The sequence below is a fragment of the Capra hircus genome, chromosome 5 (genome assembly GCF_001704415.2).
Source record: "Capra hircus breed San Clemente chromosome 5, ASM170441v1, whole genome shotgun sequence".
Classification (NCBI taxonomy): domain Eukaryota; kingdom Metazoa; phylum Chordata; class Mammalia; order Artiodactyla; family Bovidae; genus Capra; species Capra hircus.
In genome coordinates, this window is record NC_030812.1 from 34,488,698 (window position 1) to 34,506,498 (window position 17,801).

At 41.7% G+C, this 17,801-nt stretch overlaps 1 protein-coding gene and 1 non-coding gene across 3 annotated transcripts in view; both read right to left on the minus strand.

The window, feature by feature from the left end:
* The window catches only part of ANO6 (anoctamin 6), a 233,530-nt gene that overhangs the window by 65,125 nt on the left and 150,604 nt on the right, over positions 1–17,801 (minus strand). For both annotated transcript variants that reach the window (XM_005680057.3, XM_018047899.1), the window contains 4 exons: positions 11,486–11,551; positions 10,419–10,706; positions 10,084–10,197; positions 6,953–7,068 (listed from right to left, as the gene is read on the minus strand). In XM_005680057.3, coding sequence (XP_005680114.3) covers positions 6,953–7,068; positions 10,084–10,197; positions 10,419–10,706; positions 11,486–11,551 — 584 coding nt within the window. The remainder of the gene's footprint in view (positions 1–6,952; positions 7,069–10,083; positions 10,198–10,418; positions 10,707–11,485; positions 11,552–17,801) is intronic.
* On the minus strand, positions 6,474–6,545 carry TRNAS-GGA. Its single transcript has one exon. It is a non-coding gene; the product is annotated as a tRNA-Ser (tRNA).

Here is a 17,801-nt window from a genome sequence, read left to right on the forward strand (position 1 = left end):
AAAAGAGGCAGGGCACGAAACAGGGCCAGATTGTTCCTGAAAGGGAGAGAAAGGGTTTAGGGATGAGGACAAAGCAGTAAGATGGCTGTTTAGGCACCTCTGGCATATACCTTTCCTTGGCTCACGTTTCACTTCTGGCTCAGTACAGCCTGTAGACGACTGCCTTAGCTCTGAGGCCTCTAGGAGACTTCTGGCTCAGTCTGACACTGAGCTGAGCTCGGTGGGCTTAGCCCAGTGGGGACTGAGCTCTGAGAGCAGCCTGGAGTCTGGAAGACTTCCCAGAGGAACATCCCTGAGCTGGACCAGCCCTCACAGGGGAGTTCTGAGACTAGCTCCCTGGTCAGAGGCCTGGGCATGGGCTACACCCATGGGGAAAAGGAAGGGCTGAGACCGAGATGGAATCACGAGCTGGGGGGAGTGCAGTGTGTCCATTCTCCTGTGACTGGGCTTTGTGGTCGGGCTCACGGGTGGCAGGCGAATGACAGTTCAGGAGATGGTGCCTGGGAGAGAAAAGCCTGGCAGTGGGTTTGGGACATTTTGGACTCTTGGCTGTTAGGCTCTTTGTAATACATTTCTATCAAACATCTGCCCTGGAAATGCCACAGTTAAAATCGGAAAGAATGCGAGAAGTTGCCCATTCCAACTGCCCAGTAGTAAAAACACCCTGCAAGAGGGCTGGTCACTCCACTTGGATATTTACGGTGACAGGGGGTTCAGTACTTCCCAAGGCACCTTTGTTACACTGCTTAGACAAGAAGCTGAGAAAGAATTTTTGAATCCTAAACAGAAAGCCTGTCTCCTGGTTCTTGTTGAAAGGCTGGGGAAAATGAGGATCCCTTCAAATGTAATATCCTCTGATCATTATCTTTCTCTGCCCCAAACATCCCAATTCTTAATACCAATTTTTAAAAATTCAGCTTTGGTTTTAAAAAAATCAAAGCTATAACTATACAGTCAATAAAGAGTCAGTTCTAGAACACTAGGTATAAAAAGAAGCCGCCCTCAAGAACCGCTCCCATTTCCTGGTGAGAAGTAACCACTTTCACTTCTTATAGCTGACTCTAGGAATATTTACCTCCACTTCTGTAAATAATATACTTGTACTGTAGTTCACTGACCTCTCAGTTTTACATATCACCTCCTGATGCTTTACTTTGGAAGACTAGAATTAAGCTCTCTTTCAACCCCCGTCTCATCTATACACCCATAACTCCTTTCCTGCATCCTCTTGACATAGTTACAATATAATTTTGGTTAGAGTAATAGCCTTGCTTTGCATTATTAAGATACCATAAAGACTGTTCACAGCTGCATCAAATCATCTGCTGTGCTTACTTTTTCTTTTCTGGGCAATATTTTGTTTTCTCTGGAGTTAATAATTGTCTTGGTGGTTCACTGTTTAGTTTTCTGTGTCAGTTCAGTTCAGTCGCTCAGTCGTGTCCGACTCTTTGTGACCCCATGAATCACAGCACGCCAGGCCTCCCTGTCCATCACCAACTCCTGGAGTTCACCCAGACTCACGTCCACCAAGTCAGTGATGCCATCCAGCCATCTCATCCTCTGTCGTCCCCTTCTCCTCCTGCCCCCAATCCCTTCCAGCATCAGAGTCTCTTCCAATGAGTCAACTCTTCGCATGAGGTGGCCAAAGTACTGGTGCTTCAGCATTAGCATCATTCCTTCCAAAGAAATCCCAGGGTTGATCTCCTTCAGAATGGACTGGTTGGATCTCCTTGCAGTCCAAGGGACTCTCAAGAGTCTTCTCCAACACCACAGTTCAAACGCATCAATTCTTCAGTGCTCAGCCTTCTTCACAGTCCAACTCACATCCATACATGACCACTGGAAAAACCATAGCCTTGACTAGATGGACCTTAGTCGGCAAAGTAATGTCTCTGCTTTTGAATATGCTATCTAGGTTGGTCATAACTTTTCTTCCAAGGAGTAAGTGTCTTTTAATTTCATGGCTGCAATCACCATCTGCAGTGATTCTGGAGCCCAGAAAAATAGTCTGACACTGTTTCCACTGTTTCCCCATCTATGTCCCATGAAGTGATGGGACTGGATGCCATGATCTTTGTTTTCTGAATGTTGAGCTTTAAGCCAACTTTTTCATTCTCCTCTTTCACTTTCATCAAGAGGCTTTTTAGTTCCTCTTCCCTTGCTGCCATAAGGCTGGTGTCATCTGCATATCTGAGGTTACTGATATTTCTCCCGGCAATCTTGATTCTAGCTTGTGTTTCTTCCAGTACTTAGCAACAATTCAACCCCAGACTTCCCTTTCAGGTGTAACTTTCTCACTGCTTTCTGACACATGAGTCAGTCTATCAATTTCATCTCCTGGAATCAATCTCTTCAGTCTCTCTCCTGCCACCTGGACTAATGACATGCTCGGAGTCCTGCAAGAGCTGTTACCTGGGCTCTCCATGCCCCTCTTTTAGGCTGGGAACTCCCATTTATTGGACCCATGTATTTTTCTTTCTGAGTGGAGTACCTCTGTACTTCCTCCATTACTTTGCACATTTAAATTATGAAAATTTCCTCACGCCAAATGAAGAATTTGGCCATATATGGGACAGTGAGTTAAAAGAAAAAAAAACACCTTCCTTGGCAATATGAAACTGTTGCTCTCTTTTCTTGTACCTTCAAGCGTTGATGTTGGGAAATGCAAAACTATTCTGAGTCTTGCTCCTTTGTATGAAGCCTGGTTTTCTTTCTGGAAGCTTGCAGGACCTTCTGTCTGCTTCAGTGTTTGAGAGGCCACATTTCAGTGACTTGATGGCTCCCTGTCCATCCTCCAAGCTGGGTGCTCTGCATGCTCGTCCATACAGAGCCTCAGGGTGCTCAGTTCTTCAATAGTTCAGATACTTGTCTTGAAATATTTCTCTCATTCCCTCCTTACATTTTCTCTGGCCTTATTTTTAGCATTCCTATTATTTGTTCATTGTGCATCCTGGACTGATTTTTAAATTTTTATCTTTCCCCCTGTCTCTTCATATTTTGACTCCATGTTTGGTACAACTTCTTCAACATCATTTTTTAATACTGCTGTTCCCTCCTGCCCCCTGCCATTCTGCTCACTTTTAATTCCTAAGAGCTACATGTTACTCTCAGAATGATCCTTTCTTTACTTTTCTTTAAAGAACCCTGTTTTTGTAATGTGGATATCATGTATTCTCTTGGCACTCTGAGCGAGTGTTATAGGAAACTTGCTTTTTTTTTTTCCTGTGCAAGGTCTGTTTCTTCCAGGTGTTTTTTTCCAGCTTGCTTGACTTGCTTTTTGGGAAAGAGTTCATTTTCCCTCTGCTAATCCCTGGGAACCAGAGAGGAAGGTTTAACATCCTGAGTGCTAAAGGGGTTACTAATGGGACGTGTCAACTACACACTGACACTTGCCGTTGGCACTTGCCATCTACCTGTACAAGGATTAAATCATGCAGCTGCTGATGTTCAACATCCCCTGAAAGGTGCTCAGGGTAAAGAGCAGAAATGAGGCACGCTGTGCTCTGAGGAAAACTGGCAGAACAGGTCTTCAGATAGTTAAATCTTTTCAGAAGCTGTTTTTATGAGCTCAATTCTTAAATCTCCTCATATCTAGAAAAGCACCAAAATTCTTCAGTGCTTCAGTGAAGATGGTTTCTCATGACTAGCAGAAACCTTCTGCAAAAACAAAATATGTGCTTGACTGCATGTATCCCCCTTCATCAAAATCACATATATAGTGACCTCTCCCTCTGCCTCTCTGGAGCAGTTTCTCAGAGCTGAGATGCTGTCTCTGGGCTCATTTTGTCCCAAATAAAACTTAACTCACAACTCTCATGTTGTACATTTCTTTTTAAAGTTGACAGAAGCTTCAAAGGGGACAGGTGGACCAGGGGCAGAGAATAGTTAATTGTATTTTAATTGTAAAATCCTGGGGAAATTGTTTTCTTCATAGAACCCCGGCCCCCAAACAAAAACCCACAGAGAATGATAAAAAGCCATCAAACCAATCACTCTGCCAACAGATGCTATAAGTTTAGTACAAAATGAAAATAATGGAAGAGAACCCTCATATAAATATCAGCTTCAAATACTGACATGTATATAAACATCCTTTTTCAAAATTTTATTCTCCAGGGTATCTGAGTTAATGAGAGAAACTGTCTCTTTATGATTCTAATCCAACTAGTAAATAAAGGAAGAAATCATACTCTAGTACTTTGGCCACCTGATGTGAAGAGCTGACTCACTGGAAAAGACCCTGATGCTGGGAAAGATTGAGGGCAGGAAGAGAAGGGGGCGACAGGATGAGATGGTTGGAATCACGGACTCCATGGACATGAATCTGAGCAAACTCTGAGTGATAGTGCATAGGGTAGCCTGGCATGCTAAGGTCCATGGGGTTGGAAAGAGTCGGACACAACTTAATGACTGAGCAACAACAAATGGCCAAATAAATAAAATCCCTGAGGAAATGACGAATCGAGACAACATTCATTAATGGCTGCTATCATCACAGAAAAGATAGACAACTGGACATTATATATCCACTGACAGAAATATGAAACTCACACAAGTGTTCTTGTGCAAAGTTCAATCTCAATCAGATCAAGCCTTTAGATGAGGATCAAATCACTTTGCTAAAGCAAATACACACGACAGAGAAACAAGTAACACCTCAGGGGAGAATGAAATCAGCCAGATAGAAAACAGAGAAACAATTATGAGGAAAACAAGAAAGAAACTGGAAAATTGTAGATTAGCAGCTATTTGAGAGATGTTACTTGCAACATCTGGACCTTGTTTGGATACTGATTATAACAAAAAAACTGTTAAAAAATGTATTTTTGTGACAGGAAAACATGAATACTGATTATTTTACAACTTTAAACAAAAGGAGTATTCTGGTTATATTTAAAAGAAATCTTGTCATTCTATTAATGAAATATTATGCTATTTGGAGTTGTCTTCAAAATGACCCAGTAGGAAGTAGAGAAAAAGCTGAAACAACGGTGACTATGAGTTTATAATGTTTGGAGATGGGTGACAGACATAGGCAAACTTGCTGTATTATTTATTTTCTCTACTATTGTATATGTTTAATATTTCCCTTGTGCTCAGTCATGTCCAACTCGTTGTGGCCCCATGGACTGCAGCTTGCCAGGAAAGAAATTTTCCAGGCATGAATACCGGAGCGGGTTGCCACTTCCTACTCCCGGGGATCTTCCTGACCCAGGGTTCAAACCCATATCTCTTTTGTCTCCGGCAGTGGTAGGTGTATTCTTTACCACTAACGCCACCTGGGAGGCCCAAAATTTCCTTTAATAAAATGTAAAACAAAATGAAAATTCTTCAGTGTTTTAAAATTCTCACTTTTAAGATTAAGAGGTTTTCCCCAAGTTCAGGTGGACAGGCAATGAGACATCATAGGAAGAACAGGCACATGCTTCTGGGTCCACCTTGACCCTCTTCTTCTCATCCCACATATCCAATCCATAACCATGTCCTGTCAACCTGACTCCCCAAACACATTCCATAGTTGCCCCAGGACTTCTCATCTGGTTTGTGCTAATAGCCTCTTACCAGCTTTCCCTGCTTCCTGCCTCCTCCATCACTTAGTTTCCACAGTATCTTTGCAAAATCTGAGTGAGATAAAATTACTCGAATGGTTAAAATAGTGCAGCAGCTTTTCACTGCACTTGTCTACACTCCTTTCCACGTTCCCGATACCCTTCTAACCTTGTGTGTCATCTTTCTCTTTCCCCTTAGCGCTGGTTTTCACTATTTCCTCAAGCTTAACAAGTGCTTTTGTGCCTTGAGGCCACTGTACCAGTGGCCTCTCTTCCCGATATGACTTTTTCCCAGATCCTTAAAATACTGGGTATTTTTTTTTTTTTTCGACTAGACAAATCTCAGCTCACATGCTCACTTACTCAAAGATAACTTTCTTGACTCACTTTCCTCCACACTTCCTAGTTCCTCTCCATCTCATCACTATGTCATTTTCTTCATTTCACTCAGAAATGTTGTTTACTTATTTATGTACTTAGTTGTTCTTGATCTATTTTTCTCCAACAGCTTTGCCCAAGCAATGTAAGTTTCTGGAGAGCAGCTGACACTGGTGCTTTGAGAAGACACATGCTGGACATTATGTTCACATACTGTTGGAAATGGTACCCAATAGAAGATACAGGAAAACAGTGAAAACTGGCATCTCTTATCATGGCTCAGGTTGTAAAGAATCCACCTGCAACGCAGGAGACCCAGGTTCAATCTCTGGATCAGGAAGATCCCCTGGAGAAGGAAACGGCTACCCACTCCCGAATTCTTGCCCGGGAAATCCCATGGACAGAGGAGCCTGGCAGCCTACAGTCCATGGGGTCACAAGTCAGACACAATTTAGCAACTAAACCACCACCATCATACAATTTAAGCTAAATCTAACATTTACTCCTGTTTAATGAAGAATTAAACATTTCCTTCTCCAGGGGATCTTCCCAACCCAGGGATCGAACCTGGGTCTCCTGCATTCCAGGCAGACACTTTAACCTCTGAGCCACCAGGGAAGCTAATGAAGAATTTGGTGGGTCTTTGATCTCCAGTTGGGTAGTCTCACATGCCTTGGAATTTCCCAAGATAAGATTGACTTCGTTATTCACGGTAGACTCTAAATAGTTTGTGCAAATGAGATGATTCAGGATGTGGACTGGCCAGGCCAGAAAGACCAATCACATGATTGGAACCATGTGATACTGCAGGACCACTGGGAGAAAAGGGGGTTGGAGATCGAGCCATGTGAGCAGTGACTCAATCAATCATGCCTAGTAATGAGCCCCCAATAAAAATTCTGGGCAACAAAGCTCAGAGCTGCAGTGAGCTTCCCTGCTTGGCAATACTCTTAGAGGACTGTCACACTTAGAAACCACAAGGGCAACCCTGAGCCCTTCCCAGTGGAGTACTCACTACAACTCACCTGATAAGATCCAAGGGCTGCTTTTTGTATATGCTTCGAGGATGAGCCCATTCCCTGTACAGAAGGTACCGCTCATTGGGGCAGCTGAGGTCCTCCGATGGGCTGCTGAAGTTGCACTGGGAAGAAGCAGCAAAGAAACGAGCATCACAATCGGTATGCGTTTGTGTTTGCGTGTTCTGCTGGCTAAATGCGGCCCTAACATATCACAGTCATTTGTAAATAAGGGGTCTCATTTGCTGGAAGGAAATACCATGTAGTTCTTAGGAATTCTCAACTGGGAGTAACACTAATGCCTGGAGGGCCATTTGTGAATGTGGGTGGAAAGGAATGCTTGGATGTTACAATCCCAGGGACCACCGCTGGATACTCATGTACTATAAATGGACCAGCTCTAAATAAAGAAAACCTGGGCTGCTCAAGGGCTCAAACGCTCATGGCGGAGGAACGCCTGACAGCCCAGTCCCCTCCTTAGACACCCGGAGCAACCAGCTGGTTAGTGACGGGGTCAGTTCTAAAACCCAGGCTTTTTTGTCCCTCAATTCAGCAGTTATTCTGTGAAAATACAGAATATAAACAACAAAAAAAGCCTGATGTGATGTTATACATTTAGCTTATTCAAGAAACCAAACTTCCTGCCTCTGCTTAAATGCAATCTCTCTTCTTCCCACCTGACTCACCTTCCTTCCCTCATACTAGAACCAGAATCACCTGGCTCCACCACTTGCTAGTTGGATGACCTTCTGGAAGTCAGTCAGCCTCTCCATTCATCAATTTCCTCATCAATAAAATGGGGATAATAATACTACCCACCTCAAAGAGTTGTTAAGATGATCAATTCATCCACAGCAATGTTCAAAGTTCCTGGCATATAATAACTACTGACAGATGTTATTATCAACCAGAAAATTTTTAATATTAAAGCTTTACCATGAGTCCTGACCTCTACTTCCCTGCCTTCTAAATATCTCATGAGATCATCCCTTAGCCTGGACGTGGGACCAGTGCAATTACAGAAGATTTAGTGGAAAAGAACTGGGCATGGGCAGATGTCCAGTGAGTACTACAGAGCCTTGACATCCCATACTGATAATCACGACAGCTATTTGCAAGTGTACCCAAGTTCATATCATGCTCACTGCTAGTCTTGTCGGTGCACAAATATAAAACACAGGGACTGTCAGGTTGGACTGCTCTGTTGGGTCTTTTAGCCAGGAAACTCAGCATCTGCTTCCCCATCCAGCTCCCAGTTCTCTGTGCATGTGTATCAAGGACCATGCATACTGTCCTAGTTTCTTACACAGTACATTTCAATAGTCTTCATCCACAAATACATGTACTTCACAGTAGCAATTATCAATCAGTCTTTGCTTTGTTTGGCCTTTCCGTTCAGTTCAGTCGCTCACACATGTCTGACTCTTTGTGACCCCATGGACTGCAGCACGCCAGGCCTCCTCCATCACCAACACCCAATGTTTACTCAAACTCATGACCATTGAGTCAGTGATGCCATCCAACCATCTCATCCTCTGTCGCCCCCTTCTCCTTCAATCTTTCTCAGCATCATGGTCTTTACATCTTTTCCTGCCCTTCGCATTAGATGGCCAAAGTATCGAAGTTTCAGCTTCAGCATCAGTCCTCCCAATGGATATTCAGGACTGATTTCCTTTAGGATGGACTGGCTGGATCTCCTTGCTGTCCAAGGGACCCTCAAGAGTTTTCTCCAACACCACAGTTCAAAAGCATCAATTCTTCAGCACTCAGCTTTCTTTACAGTTCAACTCTCACATTCATACATGACTACTAGAAAAACCATAGTTTTGACCAGATGGACCTTTGTTGGCAAAGTAATGTCTGCTTTTTAATATGCTGTCTAGGTTGGTCATAACTTTTCTTCCAAGGAGTAAGCGTTTTTTAATTTCATGGCTGCAGTCACCATCTGCAGTGATTTTGGAGCTCTCCAAAATAAAGTCTGACACTGTTTCCACTGTTTCCCCATCTATGTCCCATGAAGTGATGGGACCAGATGCCATGATCTTCGTTTTCTGAATGCTGAGCTTTAAGCCAACTTTTTCACTCTGCTCTTTCACTTTCATTAAGAGGTTCTTTAGTTCTTCTTCACTTTCTGCCATAAGGGTGGTGTCATCTGCATATGTGAGGTCATTGATATTTCTCCTGGCAATCTTGATTCTAGCCTGTGCTTCATCCAGTCCAGCAATACTCATGATGTACTCTTTGGCCTTAGAGATCCAGATAAACTGATAGTGAATATAACAAAGTAACAGAGCAATATAAAACAGGATTTTATTTATTTTAATGACAGAACTTTAAAACCTTAGGTAAAACATCCTTGGATTTATAGAATGATTAAGCTTCTACAGCACATTTAAAATTTTTCATTTCATGAGTGATCTTATCAGCTAGAGGAGTGCTCTTGAATTTGAGGAGTTGCTGTCATCTCAGTATGCCGTCCTTAAGAAATGTCAACACTCTGCTGTATTGCCATCCTGACAAGAACCCTGACAGATGCCTTTTTAGAAGCCCTGTGATATTCCAGGACACAGTTTGAAAATGGTTATTTCAGAGGAGAAAATGCCTGCCCGAATTACAGAAAATGATAAGTGAAATAATCTAACGTATTTTTCTTACAAAGAACCAATACTTTTCCGGTTGATAATAATATGTCAGTAATTATGAAAACAGCTGACAGATATATAGTACTTATTATATGCCAAGAACTGTTCTAACATCCATGTGGATGAACTGATCCTCAGAACAACTCTATGAGATAGGTACTATCATTATCCCCATTTTACTGATGAGGAAATTGATGAATAGAGAGGTTAAGTGACTTTCACAAGATCCTCCAGCTAGGAAGGTGTTTGAGTTTGAGTCCACACATTAACTCTGAGAAATGCTGTCTATTCATTCGTTCACTCATTTTAACTAAGGGGTTTCCCCTCTGCCTGGGATTCAGCAGTAAAAATACAACATGATTCCTGCCCTAAATGAATTTACAATCTTGCAATATGTCTTCATTTTACCAAGGAAGAAACAAGTTCAAGAAGATTAGCCTTTCCCTAACATTAGAATACATTTTAGATATTTTATTTCAATTTTGCCATTTGACTTACATCATGGAGAGGGAAAGCTGCTTTGTAGATTCCAGAGCTTACGAGTTTGTTAATTCCAAACTTTTTAACATTGTCCCTTACTTGGTACATTATCCGAGAAAGAATGAAGTAAACCTAAAAAAGATTCCAAAATAGAGTGTGTAGTTTATACAGTGTAACTAGCCAATCATTGCTTACTATCCTAACAGGAATCTGTAGGTGTATTACTTTTCTTTCTTTCTTTTTTTTGGGCAGCTTTTAAAACCCAAACCAAACCAACCAAATTAGACCATGAATTCTTCAACAGTAGGTTCTAAATCACCCCAAGACAGCAGCTAAATTGGGTTTAGACTTACAATGCGGCTTCTGGTGGCTGGATTGAAGAATGTGTCTCTGTCTTGAATGTAAAAGTCATTCATGCGGTTCTTCTCAAATGGGGCAGTGAAAAATTCTTGCTCTGGCTTGATGATACTTTCATCCACTTGGAGGAGTTTGGTAAACCAATTGAAATTATCAAAGGCTGAGGACCGGGTTTTCAGATCATTGGGTTTCAGAGGCAATTTGATGTGCATTATCTCTGCATAGGTACATAGCACCTCCCACGGGGCATGTACTTTTACAAATACGAGCTTGTCATCCACAAGCTATATTGAAAGAATAAGCATACAAACCAGGAAAGCAAATCAACTATTGATATTTTCACAAATTTAAAACAGAGTATTCTTATGTTTTAGTTCTTTCATAAAAGCACCAATATTTTAGATGAAGAAAAGCAAATGTGTTACTTATTAGTCCAAATTAGTAACTAAACATAAAAACACTATATTGTAGTATTATTGTAATGACAAGTTTTAAAATTCTTAAACTGAGCAGAAGGCTATTTATTATATATCTGTTCAATGTCATTATGTGATCATTAAAAAGGATTTAAAAGAACTATAATTATTAATATAGAAATGCATTCACTATATGATAAGAGAGAAAAGCAAACTTTAAAACTGTGAAATGATAATTTCCTTTTAAGGGAAAAATGTATATATTTGAGCAAAAGAAAATATTTAGAAGGACAAGATTATTTATGGATAAAGTACAGATGATTTTTCAATTCCACGATTCTTACCTCTTCTAATTTTTGGGGGGTAAACTATCATTTGTATTATATAAAAATCTTCAAAAAGGTTCTTGAATAAATACATTCATACATAGCTTTATATTAGATTCTTTGGCTATTAAGAAAGATCCACGGTTTTTATCAGTAACAAACATATATTCTATAATGCAGATTCTGACTGACTCCTGTCCCAGCCTGCAGTTGAGGCGTGGCTGGGGTTACATGTTTCAAATGCCCTTCCAGGACTCCGAGTGACAGGCTAGTTCCCAGGAGCAACAGTCAGCTGACATCTGGAAAGGGTCTAACACTTACGGATCTGGTGGCTTCTAGCTGCAGACCATCACAGATGAGGTTAGATTCATATGCTTGTCTTTTTCTCTGCCAAAAGAAATTGGAAATGTGTCAGGCCTTCAGTTTTACCAAGGGGGGGAAAAAAAGCTACGTGTTTTTTTAATTAAAAAAAATAATCAAACCAATTTGAACTGAATGAAGAGACACATTTGCTCAAAACAGCACAGAAGCAACGGAGACGTGGGGGTTGAGATTCCTCAGAGGCAATGCTGCGGAGACTAACTGGATTCTCTCGGGACTCTGGAGGACCCTTGGTTGTCCTGTAGGTTTCTGGCCACTTGAGGTACATAAAAGTCTCCAGCTTTGGCACAATTTCAAAGACTTTTTTTTGGCTTATGAGAGATTGTGTACGTAAGTGGAGTTTTTGGAGTTCCGCTCACCCACGGAATATACCAGAGTTACAGTCCAGATCTGACATTCTAGATTCTTATAATTTTGTTTCTACATCAGACATTGAAATAGTTTGGTTTGGGATGTATATATTTCATCTTTGCATGCCTTGACCAATTTTAATAAAACAACACACAATTTTGGTAAAATGTAAGAAAGTTTTCCTTTTGTAAGATTGAAATGTTAGTGAAGCCATAAAACAAACACCTAAATCTACAAAATGAGCTGATAATATATCTGACCATGTTACAGAGCCATTTATATGAACCACGTGGTGAAACATATCTCAACTAAGATGTTAAAAACAGAGGAAGTAAAGGAAGAATATATTTCTGAAAAACAAAAACAAAACCACATAAAATATAAACTGGAATTTCCATCTTTCGTAATCACAGGAGATGAATTCGACCAATTCTCCCACTGAAGACAACTAAAAATGCTGCATTAAAATCAGTTTTTAGCTTCAGCAGTTAACAGGATAGAGAGGAATTACTGGGCCAATGTTCTGTATCTAGTGGGTTGGGCAGTCAGGCCACTGTGCCCATGGAGCACGGGTCATGCTTTGCCCACTGTGGACGGGCAGAGAGGAAGCTCAGCTGCTGTGCCACACAGTGCCTGGAACATAGAAAGCACCTAATAAATGTAAAGTGGATGCTGCATGTAAAAAGGTCCGAGGTGAACAAATACACCTGGCATTTGACTTAATGTGAGTGCCAGTGGAAACCCTAATATATTTTGTGGAAGTATGAGAAACAGAATATTGCTTTATTTTCATATATTTCATAAAATTATATAGTATTAATACTTACTGTGCCAGACACTGTTCTAAGAGCTTTACAAATATAACACGTTTGTTACAACCTGAGCACAAAATAGTCACTCAGAGAAAAACAGCAAGTGCTATAAACAGATAAGCCAAACTTACGCCAAACTTACCTAGGAAAGTCCAGTGAGATGAGAGCTAGGGGGTGAGATGGGGGTGTGGAGGTACAGCTTTCCCATTGTTCCCAGCAGGCGGTTGCTCCCTCTGCCCACCTCCCACCCCCTATCTTTGCAATGCACTTTGCTAGGATTTTCAGTTTTCTCTACTCCTCATTCACCATCTGCCCACTTCAACTGGGAAGGTGGTTCAGATCCACTCTGCTTGGTACCCAAGCAGTATTTCTTTACCTTAGACTCAAACCCTCATACTTCAATTCCTGCATGGCAGCCCAAGCATTGTTCCAGATGGAGTCTTTCTTTACTATTGTATAAAAGCATTTCTGATCTTTCCAGCCACACCTGACAAGAGTACTCAGCAGGAGTACATGCCCAGTACATGTTTGTTGAAAGAATACACTCAACAAACATTAATTTGTTCTACAAACATTTCCTGAGAGCACTCTTCAAAGTGACGAAGATTCAAAGAGCAATTTGAAAGGTCTGCTGCAGAGGATCTACAAACTCAGCATCCAGGGATGTAGGACTCTGTCCAATACGAAAGGACCGGGACACTCATTCATGGGCCTAAAGCACTGTAATGGACACTCGTCATTCTATATGGCCACTCAGCATTTCCACTCCCGCCAGAGCCCACGTCCCCTACAGCAAGTAAAAACAGACACACCTATTCCTTGTCTCCCCTGAGTTTAGCTGCCGGCAAGTGAGTAGCTATTAAGCAGACCACTTAAGACTCTAATCAGAAGCTGGAGATGCAAAGAAGTCAGGCCAAGCAGAACTCCTCCTGGGGCAGCTGGGAGAGTGGGAGCCAGTGACAGCAGTGGCAGAGGTCTCAGCAGGAGCTTTCGGGGAGCAATGCTGGTCAGAAGTGACCACAGGCAGTTCTGGACCCTGGGGAGCAACCTTGCTGTGAAATGGAATTTGGAGCACTGCCTCTGGCTGCCTCATTTCCAGGTTTTGTTTGTCCGAGTCTTCCAGTGAATCTGCGAGCCCCCTAAAATTCTTTACTAATAGACTCTTTGTTTCTCTGTCTGCTTAAATTAGAGCTAATTTCTGTTACTTGCCAGCAAGAATTCTCATAGAGTAATAACGATGAACTAGGGAAAACCTGTTAGCTTAAAACCAAAATCACTGTGCAGGATAGGGAGGGGTGTTCTGTGCAGACCGGACACTGAGTCTTTCTGGGGAGATGCCTCAACCTGAGGTTGTACAAATGGCGACCCAGCTTGTCCCACTAGAGGTCATAAGTAGAATTCAACTGTCTTCTGTCTCCTCAAGGAGTCAGGCAGCAATAATTTCAGTTAGGACGTGAAAGCTCAGACTCAAGGCTTTTAACTCACATGGACAAATGTCCTTCTAGTTAGATGACTAGGTTGTTGTTCAGTCGCTCAGCCGTGTCCGACTCTTTGTGACCCCATGGACTGCAGCACTCCAGGCTTCCCTGTTCTTCACAATCTCCCAGAGTTTGCTCTGACTCATGTCCATTGAGTCAATGATGCCATCCAACCACCTCATCCTCTGTGGTCCCTTCTCCTCCTGTCCGCAATCTTTCCCAGCTTTTCCAGTGAGTCAGCTCTTCCCATCAGGTGGCTAAAGTATTGGAGCTTCAGCATCAGTCCTTCCAATGAATATTCAGGACTGATTTTCTTTAGGATTGACTGGTTTGATCTCCTTGCAGTCCAAGGGTTCTCAAGACTCTTCTCCAGCAACACAGCTTCTAGAAGGCTAGGAGAATCAGTTAAAACGGCAGCTTCTCCCATGGCTTAATGGGTGTGTGAACAATGAAGAGATGGTAATAAGAAACCAAATATCTGTGTTAACTGGTCTCATAAAATTCCACGGTTCCCATCAAAAGCATACCGTGATGCACAACTGTCTCCTTCCTGGCCCCCCTCCTCCACTGGGGAGTGGCTCCAAACTTTGAAGGTGCTCCTTGCATTTGACACTTCACTCTCGGACTCTTCAAGTGCTGTGGTCTCCTTCCTCAGACAAATGCAGCCACTCACAAAAGGTCCTGTGCATGCCGCCTCTCTTAGGAGGACACCATCTTTCTCCTGGGTGTCAGCAGATCACGTCTTTTTCCTGTTTTTCCTGAGTTTGCTTTGGCAATACCTTCTCTTCTTTTCAGTCCTTTATCTTCATTGCTCTTATTCAGCAAACAAATACCTTAAATGTTTCCTTTCTTAAAGAATATGAAATCCTGCCTCAGGCCTAGCTGCTCTTTGGTTATCATTCCTGTCCCTAGGGATGTCTGTCTTTTAATCTTGATATCCTTAGCACCTAGAAGGGGCCTAATGTGGAAGAAACAAGCAGTAGATGTCTGATGAAAGAAGGAATGAGTGGATGGTGCGTGGATGGCTGCCGGTTTTGTGGGAATTGACTGAGGAATGTAGTGTAGCAATGAGGCGCCTCTTTCCTGAGCTCCCCTTCCCCCACAGTGCTCCAAGAACTTTACTTATGGGCATAACAGGACATGATGGAGAAAGAGAGATATAGTTTAATTCTGGAACATGCTAGCAACAAATAGCTCCAGGGTACCCAGAGCAGGAAGACATCTCTTGATCCCCTGGGAGTCTAAATTACCAGATGACAAAAGGGGGCCACTTCAGAGAACCTGCAGAGAACTAGCCCCACGAGAGGGCAGTTGCATCATCACACGTAGCAAACACAAACTACTCCTGCCTTAGCTGTATCCGCTGGATCAGCCATGACTGTGACAAGCGGCATGGTGCAAACTAGACATGGTTAGATTCCAAGTCAAAATTTAAATTCTGGTCCTGCCATTTGCTAGCTCTGTGACATTGGGCAAATAAACTGCAAGTATCTGTGGCTTCATCTCAAAGGTGGTGTAAGAAATAGCTTCGTAAGTATAAAGTCCTCAGCATAAGGCCTGACACATAATAAGCCCATAATAAGACATGTTAACCATTGTTATCATCTTTCTCTGTCTTCAAATATGCTCAGCCTCCTTTATTCCTTAGAAAAAATAAAAGTCCTCTCTACCTTGTAAGCCTCAGAGCCTCACCTCTTTTATTTAATGTCAAACATCATAACAAAAATAAGCAACCCTAATCATTTAGCCTCCACAATGTGCCACCCAGTGACATCTAATCCCTCCAACGGGATACCAATGACATTATTTTACCAGAACTCCAGGAACTGGATCTTAAACCTGAGTCATTTAGCTCACTCTCCTCTTGACTCTTTATACACTATGTCGTCCTGGTCCTCAGGACCTTCTTTGATGTATAATGGATGGATATATCCTTCTGGACTTCCCTGGTGGCTCAGTTGGTAAGAGCGTCTGCCTATGATGCGGGAGACCCAGGTTCAATCCCTGGGTCAGGAAGATCCCCCTGGAGAAGGAAATGGCAACCCACTCCAGTACTTTTGCCTGGAAAATCTCATGAATGGACGGAGGAGCCTGCTAGGCTACAGTCCATGGAGTCGCAAAAAGTCAAACACGACTTAGTGACTTCACTTTCATATATCCTTTTCATTCTCTGAAGAAAGAATTAATATTGTTAAAACGGTCATACTACTTAAAGTAACCTACAGATTGAATGCACTCTCTATCAAAATACCCATGACATTTTTCACAGAACAAATAATTCTGAAATTTATATGGAAGCACAAATGACCCAGAGCCGCCAAAGCAATCCTGGGAGAAAAGAACAAGACTGGAGGTATAACCCTTCTAGACTTCAAACTATACTACAAAACTACACGAATCAAAAAAAAAAAAAAAAACACAAAAAACAAGGTATTGGCTCAGAACAGACACACATATCAATGGAACAGAATAGACAGCCCAGAAATAAACCCACTCATTTATGGTCAATTAATCTATAATAAAGGAGGCAGAAATATACAATGGAGAAGAGAGTGTCTTCAATAAGTGGTGCTGGAGAAGCTGGACAGCTACATGCAAAACAATGAAATTAGAACATTCCTTCATACCATATACAAAAATAAAAACTTAAAATGGTTTAAAGACTAATTTAAAGACCTAAATATAAGATATGACATCATAAAACTCCTAAAAGAAAATACAAGCAAAACATTCTCAGACATAAATTATAGCAATATTTTCTTAGCTAAGTCTCCCAAGGAAAAAGAAATAAAAGCAAAAATAAACAAATAGGACCTAATCAAACTTTTCTGAACAGCAAAGGACACCATTAATGAAAGGAAAAGACAACGAAAAGAAAATGGGAAAAAAGATTTGCAAATGATGAGGCCAAAAAGGGGCTAATAACTAAAATATGTAAACAGTTCATATAACTCAAAATATTTTTTAAAAATGCTGATTTAAAAATGGGCAGACATTTTTGCAAAAAAGAAGACATACAGATGACTAACAGGCACATGAAAAGATGCTCAACACCATTAATTATTAGACAAATGCAAATCAAAACCATAATGAGAAGGTCTCCCTGGTGGTTCAGGCCTAAGGCTCCACATTCCCAATGGAGGGGGCGCAGGCTCAATCCCTGGTCGGGGAACTAGATCCCACGTGCCACAGCGAAGAGGCTGCATGCCACGACTAAAGAGCCTGCAGGCCACAACAAAGACTGGAGATCCCACGCGCCATAACTAAGAGCTGGCACAGCCAAATAAACAAAAATATTTAAAAAAACACAATGATACAGCCCCACGCGTGGCTAATATTAAAAAGTCAACAAGTAACAAATGCTGTCAAGAATGTGGAGAGAAGGAAATTCCTGTACACTGCTGATTGGAATGTAAACTGGTGCAGCGTCTAGTGAGGCCAGTACGGAGTTTCCTCAAAAACTAAAATACAATTACCATGTTATCCAGCAATTCCACTCCTGGGTATATACTGGAAAAAACAAAAACTCTAATTTGAAAAGATACATGCATCCCAATATTCACAGCAGTACTATATACAAGAGCCAAGATGAGGACACAATCCAGTGATTGTCTT